The 16,620-nt window shown below is 48.7% G+C and overlaps 1 protein-coding gene across 3 annotated transcripts in view; it reads left to right on the top strand.

Moving 5' to 3' along the window:
- The window catches only part of OBSCN (obscurin, cytoskeletal calmodulin and titin-interacting RhoGEF), a 159,135-nt gene extending 154,108 nt beyond the window's left edge, over window positions 1-5,027 (top strand). For all 3 annotated transcript variants that reach the window (XM_047851995.1, XM_047851979.1, XM_047851985.1), the window contains 11 exons: window positions 455-532; window positions 850-960; window positions 1,109-1,276; window positions 2,189-2,311; window positions 2,488-2,658; window positions 3,092-3,176; window positions 3,398-3,637; window positions 3,865-4,088; window positions 4,211-4,286; window positions 4,425-4,574; window positions 4,718-5,027. In XM_047851995.1, the coding sequence (XP_047707951.1) occupies window positions 455-532; window positions 850-960; window positions 1,109-1,276; window positions 2,189-2,311; window positions 2,488-2,658; window positions 3,092-3,176; window positions 3,398-3,637; window positions 3,865-4,088; window positions 4,211-4,286; window positions 4,425-4,574; window positions 4,718-4,895 (1,604 nt within the window). In that variant the 3' untranslated portion in view covers window positions 4,896-5,027. The remainder of the gene's footprint in view (window positions 1-454; window positions 533-849; window positions 961-1,108; window positions 1,277-2,188; window positions 2,312-2,487; window positions 2,659-3,091; window positions 3,177-3,397; window positions 3,638-3,864; window positions 4,089-4,210; window positions 4,287-4,424; window positions 4,575-4,717) is intronic.
- The last annotated feature ends 11,593 nt before the right edge of the window (window positions 5,028-16,620 follow it).

Genomic DNA, 16,620 nt, shown 5'->3' with positions numbered 1-16,620 from the left:
GTGTCTTGTTTGCACTTTGGGGCACCTTGCCGCCTCCGCGGCTGGGAATTGCTGGGTGGCACAGAAGCCACTCTGCTCCAGGGTCCTCTCCCCTGCCCCACATGGGGGCCTCTGTTTCTGAGGTCTCCTGTGTGGCCTCAACCCGCAACCCCCGTGTGCATCTGAGGTCCCTGTGTTGGGACCTGAGAAGGCTTGGAGACACTGGTACAAAGAGAATCAAACCAGTCCTGGCCTCCCCAGGCACCCGTGGCCCCCAAGTCTTACCTGCCCCTGGTGCCCTTGCCCAGGACAGGCTGATCCTGACAGGGGTCAGAAGGGAGCGGTCTCTGCAGCAAGTTTAGCTCATTTGCAACAAAAGTCTGTGGGATCTGGGCTCTTGTGCCCCGTGTGGGAGTCCACTGTGGGTGGCAGCTGGGCCCCTTAGGTGTGACTTCTGGAGGCCTCCTCCCTGCAGGTCTGGAGAAAGAGAGCCCCCCCAGGAAGAAGGCAGGCCTGGCTTCCTTTCGGCTGGGCCTGAAAAGCAAGGACCGAGGTGGGTGTGCTGCCCTGGGGGGCTGAGCCGCACTGCAGCTGAGGGGACCCAGCTGTGGGGGATGGGAGCCCCTCCTCAGTGCCCAGACCAGTGTGGGGGACAAGCTTACATCCACGGGGGCTGGAGCCCAGATAGGTGAGGGGGGGTGCTCTGGTCCCATTATTGGGGCAGTTCTGGAGGACTTTCTGGGGCAGGTGCTAGTGTTGAAGATGAGCTGAGTGAGGGTGGGCTTCTCCAGCATCCCTGCCTCAGGGGTCCAGGTTCTCAGGTTGGGGATCATCTCTGAAGGCTCCCCTGCCTCCCTTCCTGCTCCCCAGCGCCATTCTTTCTAAGGGAGCTCTCAGATGAAACGGTGGTCTTGGGCCAGTCAGTGACTCTTGCCTGCCAAGTGTCAGCCCAGCCAGCTGCACAGGCCACCTGGAGCAAAGGTAAGGAGGTGTCCTGGGGCTGGGGTGCAGGAAGGAGGAGGGCACTGCTCTCACTGTATAGAGGGAACCTGAGGCCCCAGGAGGGCACGGGTCTCCAGGCAGGGTGCATATTCGAGCTGCTCCCCAGGTCTGCTCTGTCCTGCTGCAGATGGGACTCCCCTGGAGAGTAGCAGCCGCCTCCTTATCTCCTCCACACTCAAGAACTTCCAGCTCCTGACCATCCTGGTGGTGAATGCTGATGACCTGGGAGTGTACACGTGCAGCGTTCGCAACACGCTGGGGACTGCGGCCACCACGGCTGTCCTCCGGAAGGCAGGTGGGTGCACCGTGCCAGGCCCTCTGGGTGGAGACAGGGAGAGGGGCCACCCCACATGCCACTGCCTCCTTCTGGAGGTTTCCTCCAGGCCCACGGAGGCGGGGGAGGGGATGAGACTCTTCTGGGGTGCCTGGAGACCCCTTATCACTTTGAGGGTGGGTTTATGCCGGGCCCCTCTGCTGGAGGCCTACAGAATGTGACGCTCACCAGCCAGTTGTGCACACCCCAATACACTGGCAAGCCTGGAGGGGCCACAGAGGGTAGGAGTCCGCTCTGCAGGCTGGAACCACCAGGATGGGAGGCAGAAGGCAGGAGGCAGGGTGGCCCACCTGGCCCAGCCCTCTCCCTTGCCCTTCTGGGCGTGGGGGGGGGGCTCCTCTCCTTGCATTTCACACCCATTTCCTCCCAGTTCTTCTAGCCAATGGAGGACCAGCCTGCTTCCCAGTTTGTATTTCTATTAAGGTCAAACTATGATCTCAAAAACAGTGCAGGGGACCCCAAACAGGGTCTGTGGGTGCAGCCCTCGGGCCCTGGCTTAATTCTCAGCGATGGCCAACCAGCAGGTATTTGTCAGGTGAACCTGAGCAGCCAGGACAGGCCTCCCTGTGGGGGGCCTGGCACTGGCAGAGGGCTGTCCCTGAGGGCCACTCCACGGGCTTCCTGAGTACATGGTGGGAAGGTAGCCTGGCAGGGTACACACCTACCAAGGCCCCCACCACAGGAGGCCCTGGGCCCTTCTACCTACTGGTCAGTGCTGGAAGGGGACCCCGAACAAATGGGACTAGGGGATGGTGGGCTCAGGGTCCTGGCTGCAGGTGTAGGAGGGCAAGGCGGGGCGGGCAGGGGCTCTGAGCTGCATCGGAAGCCCTGGAAAGGCCCCCCCCACCCTGACTGCTGACTGTGGCCCCGCAGAGCGCCCCTCGTCTTCCCCCCGCCCGGACATCGGGGAGGTATATGCCGACGGGGTGCTGCTGGTCTGGAAACCCGTGGAGTCATACGGCCCCGTAACCTACATTGTGCAGTGCAGCTTGGAAGGTGCGAGCCGTCCCGGTGTCCCCCGGGTGCCCATCGGGGAAGCCTGCCTGGCTGGGGGGCCTCAGGCAGAGCCCAGCCAACTCCGTGCTTCCTCTGGGAGGGGTCTGTCCACCCCCTGGCCCTGGGGAGGGGGGCCTTGGGCTAGTGCTCACCCATGCCCCTCCTGTGTGGCCCAGGTGGCAGCTGGAACACCCTGGCTTCTGACATCTTCGACTGCTGCTACAGTGCCAGCAAGCTTTTGAGGGGCGGCACATACATCTTCCGCACGGCCTGCGTCAGCAAGGCGGGCATGGGTCCTTACAGCAGCCCCTCAGAGCCGGTCCTCCTGGGAGGGCCCAGCCACCTGGGTGAGCCTGCTGGGCGGGGCGGTGGCCATGCGCTATCACTCCAGTCACACGTACTCTCTGGGATGCTTTTTAAATTTATTTTTGTTTTATTTATTTTTGAGAGAGAAAGAGCATGAGCAGGGGAGGGGCACAGAAAGGGAGAGAGAATCCTAAGCAGGCTCTGAGCTGTGGGTTTGAACTCACCAACCATGAGATCATGACAAGAGCAGAAATCAAGAGTCAGACGCCTAAGGGACTGAGCCCCCGGGACTGCCCCTGGGAAAGTTTGGTTTAACCTGTAGGTTCCTGCATCTCCATGGCCCAAGGAATGAGGTCAAAGTGTGGGGATTCACAGAAGGGCCCCTGTCAGGGTGCCTGGGAAGGGGGAGAGGAGACGAGGTGGGGGGAGCTGGGGCTGGAGGGGTGCCTCCGTCACTGACTCCTTCTCCGGTAGCCTCTGAGGAGGAGAGCAGCGCCTCGCGGCCAGCCCAGCCCCTCCCCAGCACGCAGACGTTCGCCTTCCAGACGCAGATCCGAAGGTAAAGGGAAGGCGGACCTCCCCGCCACAGCCCACCACCCCGCTGGCCCAGCCTCCCTCCCCACTTGGCGCCTCCACCCAAGTTTGGTTCAGAGCCTCTGTGCCGTCCTCTCCCTTCCCGGAAGGCTCTGGTCACCTCCCGCTGGGCTTGCTTTACTGATACTGGGAAGGAGGGTGCGTGGGGGGTGTCCTCACAAGCCTGGCCGGTGCCCTCTCGCCCAGGGGCCGCTTCAGCGTGGTGCGGCAGTGCCGGGAGAAGGCCAGCGGACGCGCGCTGGCCGCGAAGATCGTTCCCTATCGCCCCGAGGACAGGACTGCCGTACTGCGCGAATACGAGGCTCTCAAGAGCCTGCGCCACCCGCACCTGGCCCAGCTGCAGGCCGCCTACCTCAGCCCCCGGCACCTGGTCCTCATCTTGGAGCTTTGCTCGGGACCCGAGCTGCTCCCCTGCCTGGCGGAGAGGTGAGGGGTGGCCTGCCTGCTGGTCCCGGGGCGGGAATGTAAAGAGCGTCGGAGCGCGGAGGGGCGCGCGGTGCGTACCACCTCCCGGCTCCGCCTCCACCGACCAGCCCACGTCCCGGAGCTTTAGCAGAGCGGGGGTGCCCCTCCCAAGCCCACGGGCAGGGCTCGTGTCTCCGCGCCCCTTCTGCCGTGGACAGAGCCGAGTCCCTCTTCTCACGCGCCCCCAGGGTCTCCTACTCAGAGTCGGAGGTGAAGGATTACCTATGGCAGATGCTTAGCGCCGCCCAGTACCTGCACGCCCAGCGCATTCTGCATCTGGACCTCAGGTCGGAGAACATGATCGTCACCGAATACAACTTACTCAAGGTCGTCGACCTGGGCAACGCCCAGAGCCTCGCCCAGGAGAAGGTCCTACCCTCCGAGAGGTTCAAGGACTACGTGGAGACCATGGGTGCGCGGGGAGCGGACGCCAACCTGACCTAGGGGGAAGGGTGGGCCAGGAGGAAACCCCGCCCCCAGGCCTGCGTCCCTCCCCAGCCTCTCACCTGTGCCCTGACCTGTACTCACTCCCAGCTCCCGAGCTCCTGGAGGGCCAGGGTGCCGTCCCACAGACCGACATCTGGGCTATAGGCGTGACAGCCTTCATCATGTGAGTTCTCCAAGCGCAGGGGCGGGGGGGGGGGGGGGAGGGACTGGGCATCCACGGAGGGTTCTCCCAGATCCCCCGCTGTCTCCCCCCCCCACACACCCGATGGTTACCTGAGTCTCCTGATCCCCACGCGCGCAGGCTGAGCGCGGAGTACCCGGTGAACGGTGAAGGGACACGCGACCTGCAGAAAGCCTTGCGCAAGGGGCTCATCCGTCTGGGTTGCTGCTACGCGGGGCTGTCCGGCGGCGCGGTGGCTTTTCTCCGGAGCACGTTGTGTGCGCACCCCTGGTAAGGTGGCCGTCCTGTCCGTCGCATCACCCTGCGCTCCGCCCCGAGCCCAGCCCTCCACCCCGCCTGGCCCACGCCCTACGTCCCTTCTCCGCTCGGCCTCCGCTCCCAGAGCTCAGCTGGTACCGTTTCCCCCTCTCCAGGGGCCGGCCGTGCGCTACCAGCTGCCTACAGTGTCCATGGCTAACCGAGGAGGGCCCTGCGGGCTCCCAGCCCGCGGCTGTCTCCTTCTCCACCGCGCGACTTCGAGCCTTCGTGCGCGAGCGAGAGAAGAAGAGGGCGCTGCTGTACAAGAAGCACAACTTGGCCCAGGTGCACTAAGCACCCGGCCTGGCAGAGAGGGGGTGTGTGTGATGGGGGGTGGGAGGTCGCCCTTCTGGGCTGCGCCCCTCAGTCTCCGCTCTAGGACTCGCTGTATATGAACAGACAGGCCAATAAAAAAGCAGAACCGGATGAAGTGTTATCTCTTTCTTTGTGGGTTTGTTTGGAGAAGGAGGAGAGGGTTCCGCCACCTCACTTGGAGGTTGGGGGCCAGACAGCAGAACTGCCCTTCCCTGTGGAATGGGTGGAAGTCAGGCATCCTGGTTCATGGAGTGGGGCAGCCAGGGCACCCTCAATGGAGGTGACCAGCTCATCCAGCTTACAGTCCTGGGGAAACTGGGACAGTTGGTCCCCAGCCTCGCCCCACCAGCTGGCCCCCAAGGCACCTCTCCTGGGCTCCTGGATGCTCCAAAGTGCATGGATAGAAAATCATCAGCTTGGCCCCCATTGTCACCTCCCTGGCCTGGTGTGGCCTCCAGAATTGGCCATAGCAGCTCTATCTCAGTCGGAGGCAGAAAGGAGCCTGGTGGGTGACCAGCAGTCCCTCCCCCCCAGAGGGAGGCAGAGGTGGATTCTTATACAGGAGGGCCGGAGAGGCTGAAGAGGGATCCTGAACAAGAGTCCCCCCAACCCCCTGCCTCCTGCTCCTGCTAGATGTTCTGGCCACTCTTACCGGGAAATCTCATTTGGAAAGAATGTGTGGTTCTGATGTGCCATGAGCACTTGCTGCCTTGTTTGATCTCTACCAGTTCTAATTCTAGTTTCGGTTAGGAATGGCCTCCCTCCAGCACTCCCTTCTGGAACAGGTCCACTGTGCCTAGGGACTCTGAGCCCTCTACTGAGAGTCCCTCCACAGTCCTGTAGCCCTGACCACTCTTGTTCAGACACACAGTGAACACACCTCTAGTCTCAGTCCTCATGATCTACATCTGAGCCCACTCCTTCCTCTCCATCACATGCTCATCCAGCCCCAGCTGGCTTGGCTCTGCACATGGGGACCCAGGTGAGACTTTGAGCAACCTGTCTTCTGAGACTGCATTTCTTTGGTAACCTCCTCTGTGTGATGTTCTGGGATGATATGTCCTTGTCTGAGCCTGTTTAGATCTAATTTTGCAGGGTCAGCCCAGCTCCGACTGGCACATGTTGAGAGATACTCACTGGGGCTGCAGAGAGGCAATGTCTCCTCCAGTGGCTCAGCTTCCCTCGGTCCTTGCTGGTGGCTGGCCTAACTTCCCAGCAAACCCAGGTGTCCTTGAGAGTTCTACCTTGTTACTCTGCCCCTGTGCTTAGTGCACAGTGGCTAGTGCGTCCTCACAGACTTGTTTTGGACTTGCCCTTTCTAATGTCATGTGGCATGATCCATGACCCTTTTCCCAGACTGAACCCTGTTGAATGAACTCACTCAGCCCCAAAGTCCCTGCATTTATCTGTTATGACTATTTCGTTGGTAAGCTGTTTCTAAAGATCAAATCTAACACAACTTGTTTTTAACAGTTGTGTTGTACTTTAGGATGTGGTAACTTTTTAAAATGATTTTTTAAAGTCTATTATTTTGAGAGAGGGACAGAGTGGGGCAGAAGAAGGGAGAGAGACAATCAAACAGGCTCCACACTCAGCAAGGAGCCTGACACAAGGCTTGATCCCATGACCCTGGGATCATGACTTGAGCAGAAATCAAGAGTCAGATGCTCAACTGACTGAGCCACCCAGGTGCTCCTGAATTTTGAAGATTATGTGTGTATTCTGAATATTAATCCTTTGTGAGATATGTGGCTTACAAATATTTTCTTCCACTTTGCAACTTTTTTCCCCATCCTTTTAACAAGGCCTTTCAAAGAGCAAGTTTTAATTTTTTAGGACAGTAATTTTTATTTTTATTTCTTTTGTTAGCACTCTTTATGCCCAGCATGGAGCCCAATGTGAGGGACCCGAACTCATGACCCTGAGAGCCAGACCAGATCAAGATCAAGAGTCAGATGGCTAACTGACTGAACCACCCAGGCACCCCCAGAACGATTTATTTACTTATTTATTTATTTATTTATTTATTTATTTATTTATTTTAAAACAAATAGACATGGGGGGGAAAAGAGAGGCAAACCACAGTCTTTTTAGTGTTTATTTTTGAGAGAGAGAGAGAGAAAGAGAGAGAGAGAGAGAGAGAATGAGCAGGGAGGGGCAGAAAAAGAGAGAGACAGACAGACAGACAGAATCTGAAGCAGGTTCCAGGCTCCCAGCTGTCAGCACAGAGCCTGATGCAAGGCTGGAACTCACGAACCCTGAGCTCTTGACCTGAGCCAAAGTCTGACGCTTAATTGACTGTGCCACCCAGGCGCCCCCAGATTGGGTAAATTCTATTGTCATATCTTCAGGTTCACCAGTTCCATTCTCTGTCCCCTTCATTCTGCCGTTGAGCTATATTTTGGTTATTGTATTGTTCAGTTCCAAAATTTCCATTTGGTTATTCTTTATGTCTCTACTTCTTTCCTAAGACTCTCGATTTTTTTGCTGAAACATTTGACTTATACCTTGTTTCATGTGTGTTTGTAATTTTTGTTGAAGTATTTTTATCATAATAGCTTTAAAACATTTATCAGATAATTCCAACAATATTGTCATGTCGATATTGGTGCCTATTCCTTGTCTTTTTTTTTTTTTCGTTTTCCACTCATTTTGGGATCTTCTTAGTTTTTGGTTCTTAGTTATGACAAGTTATGACTTTTTACTGATATGTGGACACTTTCATAACATGTTATGAGACTCTGATTCTTTTAAGGCTTCTGTTTTAGCTGCCTGTAATATAAGAAGAAGTATATGTGGTCTTTGTCCTACATTCCTGGCACAGAGTCCCTAAAATTCCAGGCTCCTTGGAATTTCCTGAGTGATGCAAATGTTTTTTTGTTACTCCTGAAGAGTTCCTTTAGAGCATACCTTAGTTTATGCTAATGAAGTGACTTAGGATGGGAACCATGGGTGGCCTCGGGATGACCAAAAGAGCCAAGTGCCTAGAGGATTGGAACTTCCATCTCTATCCCTGATCTCTGGGGAGGGGAGGGGGCTGGAACTTGAGCTCTATAAAATCACTTGAACAACGAGATTCCAAGAGCTTCTCGGTCGGTGAACAGGTCAACTTGCCGGAAAGGGTGATGCCCCAGAGAGGGTATTAAAGCACCATCCTGCTCCTGTACCTTTCCCTGTGCCTCTCTTCCACCTGGATGTTCCTGAGTTGTATCCTTTGTAGTAAACTGGTAAACCTAAGTGTTTCATGAATTCTGTGAGCCACTCTAGCAAATCATCAAACCTGGGGAGGAGCTTGTGGGAGTCTCCAATTTATTGTTGGTTGGTCAGAAGTACAGGTGGCCTAAGACTTGCACCTTGCATTGTAAGTGGGAACGACTTGTGGGGTCTGGACCTTTAACCTGTGGAATCCGATGTTAATTCTAGGTATGCAGTGTCAAAACCAAATTGAATAGTTGGCTGCCTAGCTGATGTCCAGAGAATAAGAGAATTGGTTGTTGGTGATGGAAAGCAGCCCTGACTGGCTGTCTCCAACACTACTCCAGCAGGGGAAGGTTTGATGTCACCTCATTACTGCCTGGCAGAGGGAGAAGGGGTACCACTGACATTGCTGGCAGGGTGGGGGCTCTAGTTACTGTTGAACAGAGGTGGGCATTGCAGCTACCCTCTGGTCTCCTCTGACTCCCAGGTATTGCACAGCAAGGTTGAAAGTCCAGCTCCCCACTTGGTCTTTTATGGAACTCTCCCAGAAGGGGTGGGTTTTAGAAGGCTCATTACAGCCTGGCTGGGGCCAAAGTCTGGGATATTCAAGTTTTCTGTCCTGCTAGGCTGTTCCTGTCCTGGTCCTATGGCTAGAAGGAGTAGGCTTTTGGGGGACATTTTTTTTGTCAGTGCTCATTTGTGTTTCTGAGTTGTTGGCTTCTTGTTCTCCAAGTCTGGGATACATGAGGGAAAAAGAAAATGCAGGAGAATCACCATGGTGTTGTTCCTAGGATCACAAGTTCCCTACAGTCCACCTTGTGTCTCTACCTTTCAAGGTTGTTGTAGGCTTGTGCCCCACCCCCCCAAATTATATGTTCAATTCCTAACCCCCCAGACCTCTGAGGTGACTATATTTGTGGCAATATTTGGAAATAGGGTGTTTAAAGGGTTAATTAGGGTACAATGAGGTCACTAGTGTGGGCACTAACCCCACAGGACTGATGTCATTATAAGAAGGGGAGATCAGGACACAGGCTGGCACAGATGGATGACCATGTGAGGACACACCAACGAGAGAGGGGCCTCGGGAGGAACTATCCCTGACCATACCTGGATCTCAGACTTCCAGCCTCTGGGAGTGGGGAAAAGTAAATGTCTGTTATTTAAACCTCCTAGTGTTTATTATACAGCCTGAGTTGACTAGCATAAGGGTCTTCTTATGTTTGTTTTATATGCAATTTCTGAGCTCTTATTTGTATCTAGTGAAGGGAATAGTAAGAAGCTCACATACTCTATTGTCTTCAGAAGTGAGGGTCCTTTAGTTACCTTTTTAGAGTATCTCACTTTCTTTAACCCAGGTGTTCAACCACTGATTAACCGGTAAAGAAGATGGGGTCCATGCATACAATGAGATATCACTCAGCCTTAGAAAACAAGGAGAGCTTCCCATTCACTTGTAACAACATGGAAGGGCCTAGTGGGTATTATGCTAAGTGCAATAAGTCAGAGAAAGACAAATAAGATTTCACTCATATCTGGAACTTAAGAAACAAAGCAAATGAACAAAACAAAGAGAAAAGAGACAGACAAAATAACAGATTCTTAAATACAGAGAACAAACTGGTGGTTGCCAGAAGGGAGGTGGGGGGGCGGGAATGGGTGAAATAGATAAAGTACAAATTTGCAGTTACAAAATAAAGAAGTCGTGGAGATGAAAAGTAGAACAGTAAGATTTTAATAACATTGTTTGGTGACAGATGGCAACTATACTTATTGTGATGAGCACTGAGTAATGTATAGATTTGTCAAATCACTATATTGTACACTTGAAACTAACATAAAACTATATGTCAATTATACTTCCATTTTAAAAAGAACAGAAAAAAACACCTAACTAGGCACCTGGGTGGCTCAGTCAGTTAAGCATCCAACTTGGTTTCAGCTAAGGTCATTATCTCATGGTTCATGAGTTCAAGCCCTGCATTGGGGTCTGTGCTGATAGCAAAGAGCATGTTTGGGGTTCTCTCTCTCCCTTTCTTTCTGCCCCTCCCCTGTTTACTCTCTCTTGCTCAAAATTAATAAACTTTCAAAAAAAAGTTAAAAAAACCACCTAACTAAATATGAGCAAATAGAATCCCACAATATATAAGGATAACCATGATGATAATGTAAAACTTACCTTAGGAATAATAAGTTGGTTTACGATTCAAAATTAATCAGTGTAAGAGAGTGACATTAGTCAAATGACACATTAGGAAGCTCCATTTTTAAAATTTAAATTATAGTTAGTTAACATACAGTGCAATATTGGTTTCAGGAGTAGAATTCAGTAAGTCATCATTTACGTACAGCACCCAGTGGTCATCTCAACAAGTGTCCTCCTTAATACCCATCACCCATCTAGCCCATCCCTCACCCACCTCCCTCCATCAACCCTCAGTTTGTTCTCTATCATTAAGAGTCTCCTGTTGTATGTTTTCATCTCTCCTTTTCCTCCTCTTTCCAAATGTTCATCTATTGTGTTTCTTAAACTCCACATGAGTGAAATCATATGATATTTGTCTTTCTCTGGCTGACTTCTTTTACTTAGCATGATACATTCTAGCTCCATCCACATCTTTGCAAATGGTAAGATTCCATCCTTTTTGATGGCTGAGTTATATATATCTATCTCCTAAGGAGAAGCTAGATTTCTCTTTGAGAAATTAAGACATTCAAAAGCAGCCATGTGTACATGAGAATTTAAAAAGTCAGTGAGTTCCAGGCAATATGTATCAGAAAATTCCCCAAAACACCTTGAGAAGATCTCTAGGCTTGGAGCATGTTCAACTAAACAGTAGAGAACTGTACCAGCCAAGAGCCAACAAGAAAAGACATGAGGAAGTGACTGCTTTTGTCAAATGTCTGCTTTTCTAAAAAAACAAATATCACAAGGCATATAAAGAAGAGGGGAAAAAATGGGTCATCCAATGGTACAAAGTAAATTTCCAGAAACTGTCCCTGAAGAAGCACAGGCATTGGATTTACTAGATAAAAACTTGAAGACAATTGCTTTAAGTATAACCAAAGAGCTAGAGGAAAACAAATGCAAAGAACTAAAAGAATTCAGGAAAAAATATATGAGCATAATGAGAATATCCACAAAGCGATAGAAAATACATAAAAAACTGATAAGAACTTCTGAGCTGAAAATACAGGAAATATATTGAAAAAGATAATTTATTTTATTGTTTATATATATTTTTAGATTGTATGTTTAAGCAATCTCTACACCCAACGTGGGGCTCGAACTCACAGCCAAAGATCAAAAGTTGCAGCTCCGCAGACTGAACCAGCCAGGTGTCCCCCAAAAAAGAAGTTAAACAGCAGATTTGTGCAGGCAGAATAAAGAGACCGTGCATTTGAAATTATGTAGCCCGAGTATCAGAAAGAAACAAAATGAAGAAAAGTGAATAGAGCCTAAGGGATTGTGGCACAACATCAAAGGTCTCAACACAGGCATTATGGGAATCCCAGAGGGAGAAGTGAGAGAGAGACAGAGAAAGGTCAGAGAGATTATTTGAAGAAATAATGGCTAAAAACATTCTAATTAATGAAATATAGAAATCCTAAACTCCAAGAATCTAAAAAAAATCTATTATCAGAGAAATACAAATCAAAACCACACTGAGATACCATATCTCATGCCAGAGTGGCTAAAATGAACAAATCAGGAGACTGTAGATGCTGGAGAAGATGTGGAGAAATGGGAACACTTTTGCACTGTCTGTGGGAATGCAAACTGGTGCAGCCACTCTGGAAAAGAGAGTGGCAGTTCCTCAAAAAATTAAAAATAGATCTACCCTATGACCCAGCAATAGCACTGCTAGGAATTTACCCAAGGGATACAGGTGTGCTGATGCATAGGGGCATTTGTACTCCCAATGTTTATAGCAGGACTTTCAACAATAGCCAAATTATGGAAAAAGCCTAAATGTCCATCAACTGACAAATGGATAAAAAAGATGTGGTTTATATATACAATGGGATACTACTTGGCAATGAGAAAGAATGAAATCTGGCCATTTGTAGCAACATGGGTGGAACTGGAGGGTATTATGTTAAGTGAAATAAGTCAGGCAGAGAAAGACAGATACCATATGTTTTCACTCATATGTGATCCTGAGAAACTTAACAGAAGACCATGGGGGATGGGAGCGAAGTTACAGAGAAGGAAGCAGACAAACCATAAGAGACTCTAAAATACTGAGAACAAACTAAGGGTTGATGGAGGGGGAGGGGGAGGAGAAAGTGGGTAACGGGCACTGAAGAGGGCACCTGTTGAGATGAGCATTGGGTGTTATATGGAAACCAGTTGAACAATAAATTATATTTAATATTAAAAAAACTAAAAATTAATGAACTCCTACAAGGTAAACTAAGAACTGAAGCATAGTATAATCAAACTGTTGAAAGAGAAAGACAAAAAAAAAGCAGCAAGAGAAACAACTAATCACATACAAGGAATTCTAAATAAGATCATAAGTCAATTTTTCAGTAGAAACCTTGTAGCTCAGAAGGCAGGATTGAAAAGTTGTAAAAGAAAAGAAAACTGTCAACTAAGAACTCTATAGCTGACAAAACTGTCCTTCAAAACTCAGGGAGAAATTAAGACCTTTCCTTATAAACAAAAGGTGAGAGGGTTTATTTTTAAACACATTTTTCTTAAAGTATAACTAACATACAGTGTTAATGACTTTCAGGTATAAAGGTTAGAGAGTTTATTACCACTGCTCTACACACACACACACGAGTATGGGAGTCCTTGAGGTTGAAATGAAAGGAATTAGATGGTAACCCCAAACCATATATCAAGACCTATGCAGCATCACTTTGACCCCTGGAGAGACTAAAGTACTGAGGTCAGCACTGCAGACCATAAGCCAAGTCTCTGTGAGCAGCAAAGCTCCATGAGCTCCTCTGCCACCATGTTGCCATGTATGGTTTCTGGATCAGTTAAGTGCTATCCACAACTCCACTGAGACAGGACAATTGGAAGCTTGCTCTTGGTGTATCCTTGGTGTATCCCTGCCCCATGTGCCTCTTTCCTTGAAGTGATTTTCACCTGTGACCTTTCCCCATAATAAACCATAATTCTGCTGAGTTCTGAGAGTACTTGTAGTGAATCACTGGTGGTCTTGGTGCACACCCCAACAGCATCTGTTGTGATTATTCCTGAACTCGAAACTCCTGGCTAACTACCAGCTCAACCCTTCTGCTTGGAGGCCTCGAAGACCCCCACACACTCAGCATCAAACAAAACTCACAATGCAGTCTCTACCTGATACACCCGACCTGGCCCAAACCTCATCCGGGGCTCTATCATTTCTCAGATGTTCAATCTGGAAACAGGTACCAAAATTTCTCCGCAAATAGCACTCCCATACCCAATCATCCCCTCCACCCTGTCCCTCATGTCCTGAGTCTGTCAGATCTTCCCTCCCCTACCCCACATGCATGACCATCACTCCAATTCAAGCCAACATCTCTCATTTCTATGACAACAGTATCCTATCCACTGCCTCTGCATCCAATTAGCTTCCTAGCCTGCTGTCCATACCACCATGACTTTTGAAAACACAAATTTCATCCTGTCCCCCCAAGTGGCTTCCCAATGCTTATAGAATAAGGTCAATCCTTACTTATCTTCACCTGCAAACTCCTATGTCCTCTCCCCAACCCCTCCTCATACCCCAGTAGGTTCTCTGTAAGGCACACTCAAATAGCCATGCCACTTTCTTGGAATCTTTTCTCTGTTCATAGCTCCACTTCCTCTTCCATGTCCATCTGGCTGGTCTCCCTCTTGTGCTAGGGCCATGTCCATTCTGGCATCTCAGAACCCAGCAGACACTTAACCACACACATGTGGAACAAACATTCTGGGTTGTTCTGTGTTATTCTAGAATAGTTATGTTATTCTGGTTATTGTTATACTACCATGGGATTTATTCTTCCATGCCCTCCCAGTTGGCCTTTTGGGTTGCTATGAAACATGACAGATTCGGTTTAAATCACTTGTTATGAAGATGTGACCTAATGATCACCTTACAAGTATAAAACTCTAATGTGTCCTCTGGTGTAAATATGCCTGTCCTTCCCACCTCACACAATGTAAGACTCTCCGTTTTATTAATAATTTCTCTAGGAGGCACATTCCAGCTCTATGAGGATAGAGGATCTGAGTTCACTTGTTTGTCGCCAGCACCATAAGTAATGCCCAGCAGATACAGGCACTATTATGGGATGAATATTTGTCTTCCTACAAAAAATTTTATTTTTTAGTTTAAAAACATGTTTATTTATATTTGAGAGAGACAGAGTATGAGTGGGGGAGGGACAGAGAGAAATGGTGACACAGAATCTGAAGCAGTGTCCAGGCTCTGAGCTGTTGAGCACAGAGCCCAACACAGGGCTTGAACCCATGAACCAAGAGTTCACAACCTGATCCAAATTGGGACGCTTAACCAACTGAGCCCCCAGGCATCCCTGGGTTCCTACAAAAATTTTTATGTTGAAGGCCTAACTCCCAATGTGATGGTGTTAGGAGTGGGGCCACTGAAAGGTACTTAGGTTTAGATGAGGTCATGAGGGTAGAGCAGCCATCATGGGATTAGTGTCCTTATAAAAAAAGGAAGAGACCAGAGCTCTCTCTTCCCACCATGTGAGGGAACAGCAAGAAAGTGGCTATCTGCAAGCCAAGAAGAGGCTCTTACCAGGAATAAAATCAGCTGGCACCTTGATCTTGGACTTTTCAGCCAGTAGAAATATGAGAAGATAAATATCTGTTGTTTAATCCCCTCCAGCTTACAGTATTTTGTTATGGGGGTGAAAGCAGACTAAAAGAGGTGCCCAATAAATATTTGCTGGTTGGATGAGTAAATGAATGTTATCTTTGGACAGGCACAATTTAGAATGAAAACCAAAGATTTTAAAGGAGTTTACTGGGCCAGCTTATTAATGATAGGATAGCATTTTATTTATTTTTTAAAAAAAATTAAAGTATTTATTTATTTATTTATTTATTTAAGTAATCTCTACTCCCAATACGGGGCTTGAACTCACAATCCTGAGATCAAGAGTCACATGTTCCTCCAACTGAGCCAACAAGGCATCCCTAATGATAACATTTTTAAAAATGAAATAATCTGTACAAAAGATAAATAGTGTCATTACTATAAATCTTGAGCTATTTGGTATGTCTTTATAGTTGCATAATGGATGAATCTCAAATAATATTAATTTAGAATTTACAAACCTGATAGTATCAGAGTACTTTTGTTATAACTACTTCTTCTTTAAAATTTATTTATTTATTTTGAGAGAGAGAGAGAGTGCAGGAGTGGGGGAGAGAGAATACCAAGCAGTCTCTAAATTGTTAGCACAGAGCCCAATGCAGGGGCTAATCCCATGAAGTATAATACCATGACCTGAGTCAAAACCAAGAGTTGGATGTTTAACCACCCAGGCTCCCCATAACTACTTCTTACACAGACAATTCTTAATCTAGGATGCTTATGCGAAAATATTTTTAATTAGTTTAGAGAATCATACAGAACCATCTAGAAATAAAATTTGAGTAAAATTCAATTTATGCCAAATGGGATAGGAAAAGATGAGGAAGTAACTGTCTCCAATGTTTGTTAATTTTGTACCATCACAAGAAGCTTGGAGTTGGGTTGCAAGTGTCTGGAAGTGTACACTTAGGGTCTTCTGGGTGCTGGGGACCTGGTTGGAGGGAGTAAAGTGGCCATTGAGGCAAGGACATTGAGCTGATGGCCCCAAGATAACTTAGTTGGTCTGTGACCCATTGTCCCAATGCCTGAATGGATCCTGGGAGGGGTGTATGTTTGAGGGGGACACAGCTAGATTTCAGGGCACATATTTCTTCCAAGGTCCATGAAATCCATCTCCCAGTGCCTCATTCATCTCTGTATGAATAAGGGAACAGTGGAGAACCTGCCCAGCCACTTAAAAAATGGATGACTGAGGAACTCAGCAAATTCTCTCCCCAAAAAGTAACATTAAAACTGGACAAAGTTGTCAAAGCAACTATATAAAAACTGAAAATTGACAAAAAGCATACACCAAATTGAAAATATTTATTTAACAGAATATCCTGAACCTTGGCAAGGATGGGGATGGGGCATCTGGGGCATGTTAGCCTGGAGTGGCTCTGTTCCCCATCTCCACAGCAGAGCACCCAAATACATGAGGTCAGAGGTGACAGGCCTGAAGGAAAGAAATAGACAGTAATATAATTATGGTAGGAAATTTCAGTACCTCACTTTCAGCAATGGCTTGAACAACAGACAAAACGTCTGTAAGGAAACAGCACTTGAACAACACTACTGATGAATTGGACCCAACAGAAATATACAAAACACTCCACCTCAAAGGAGCAGAATATGAACTCTTCTCAAGTGAACATAGAACATCCTCCAAGATGGATCACATGCTAGGCCACAAC

The sequence above is a fragment of the Prionailurus viverrinus genome, chromosome A1 (genome assembly GCF_022837055.1).
Source record: "Prionailurus viverrinus isolate Anna chromosome A1, UM_Priviv_1.0, whole genome shotgun sequence".
Lineage (NCBI taxonomy): Eukaryota > Metazoa > Chordata > Mammalia > Carnivora > Felidae > Prionailurus > Prionailurus viverrinus.
The sequence above is the reverse complement of the archived record's forward strand: the minus strand, read 5'-3'. Positions and strand labels throughout refer to the sequence as shown.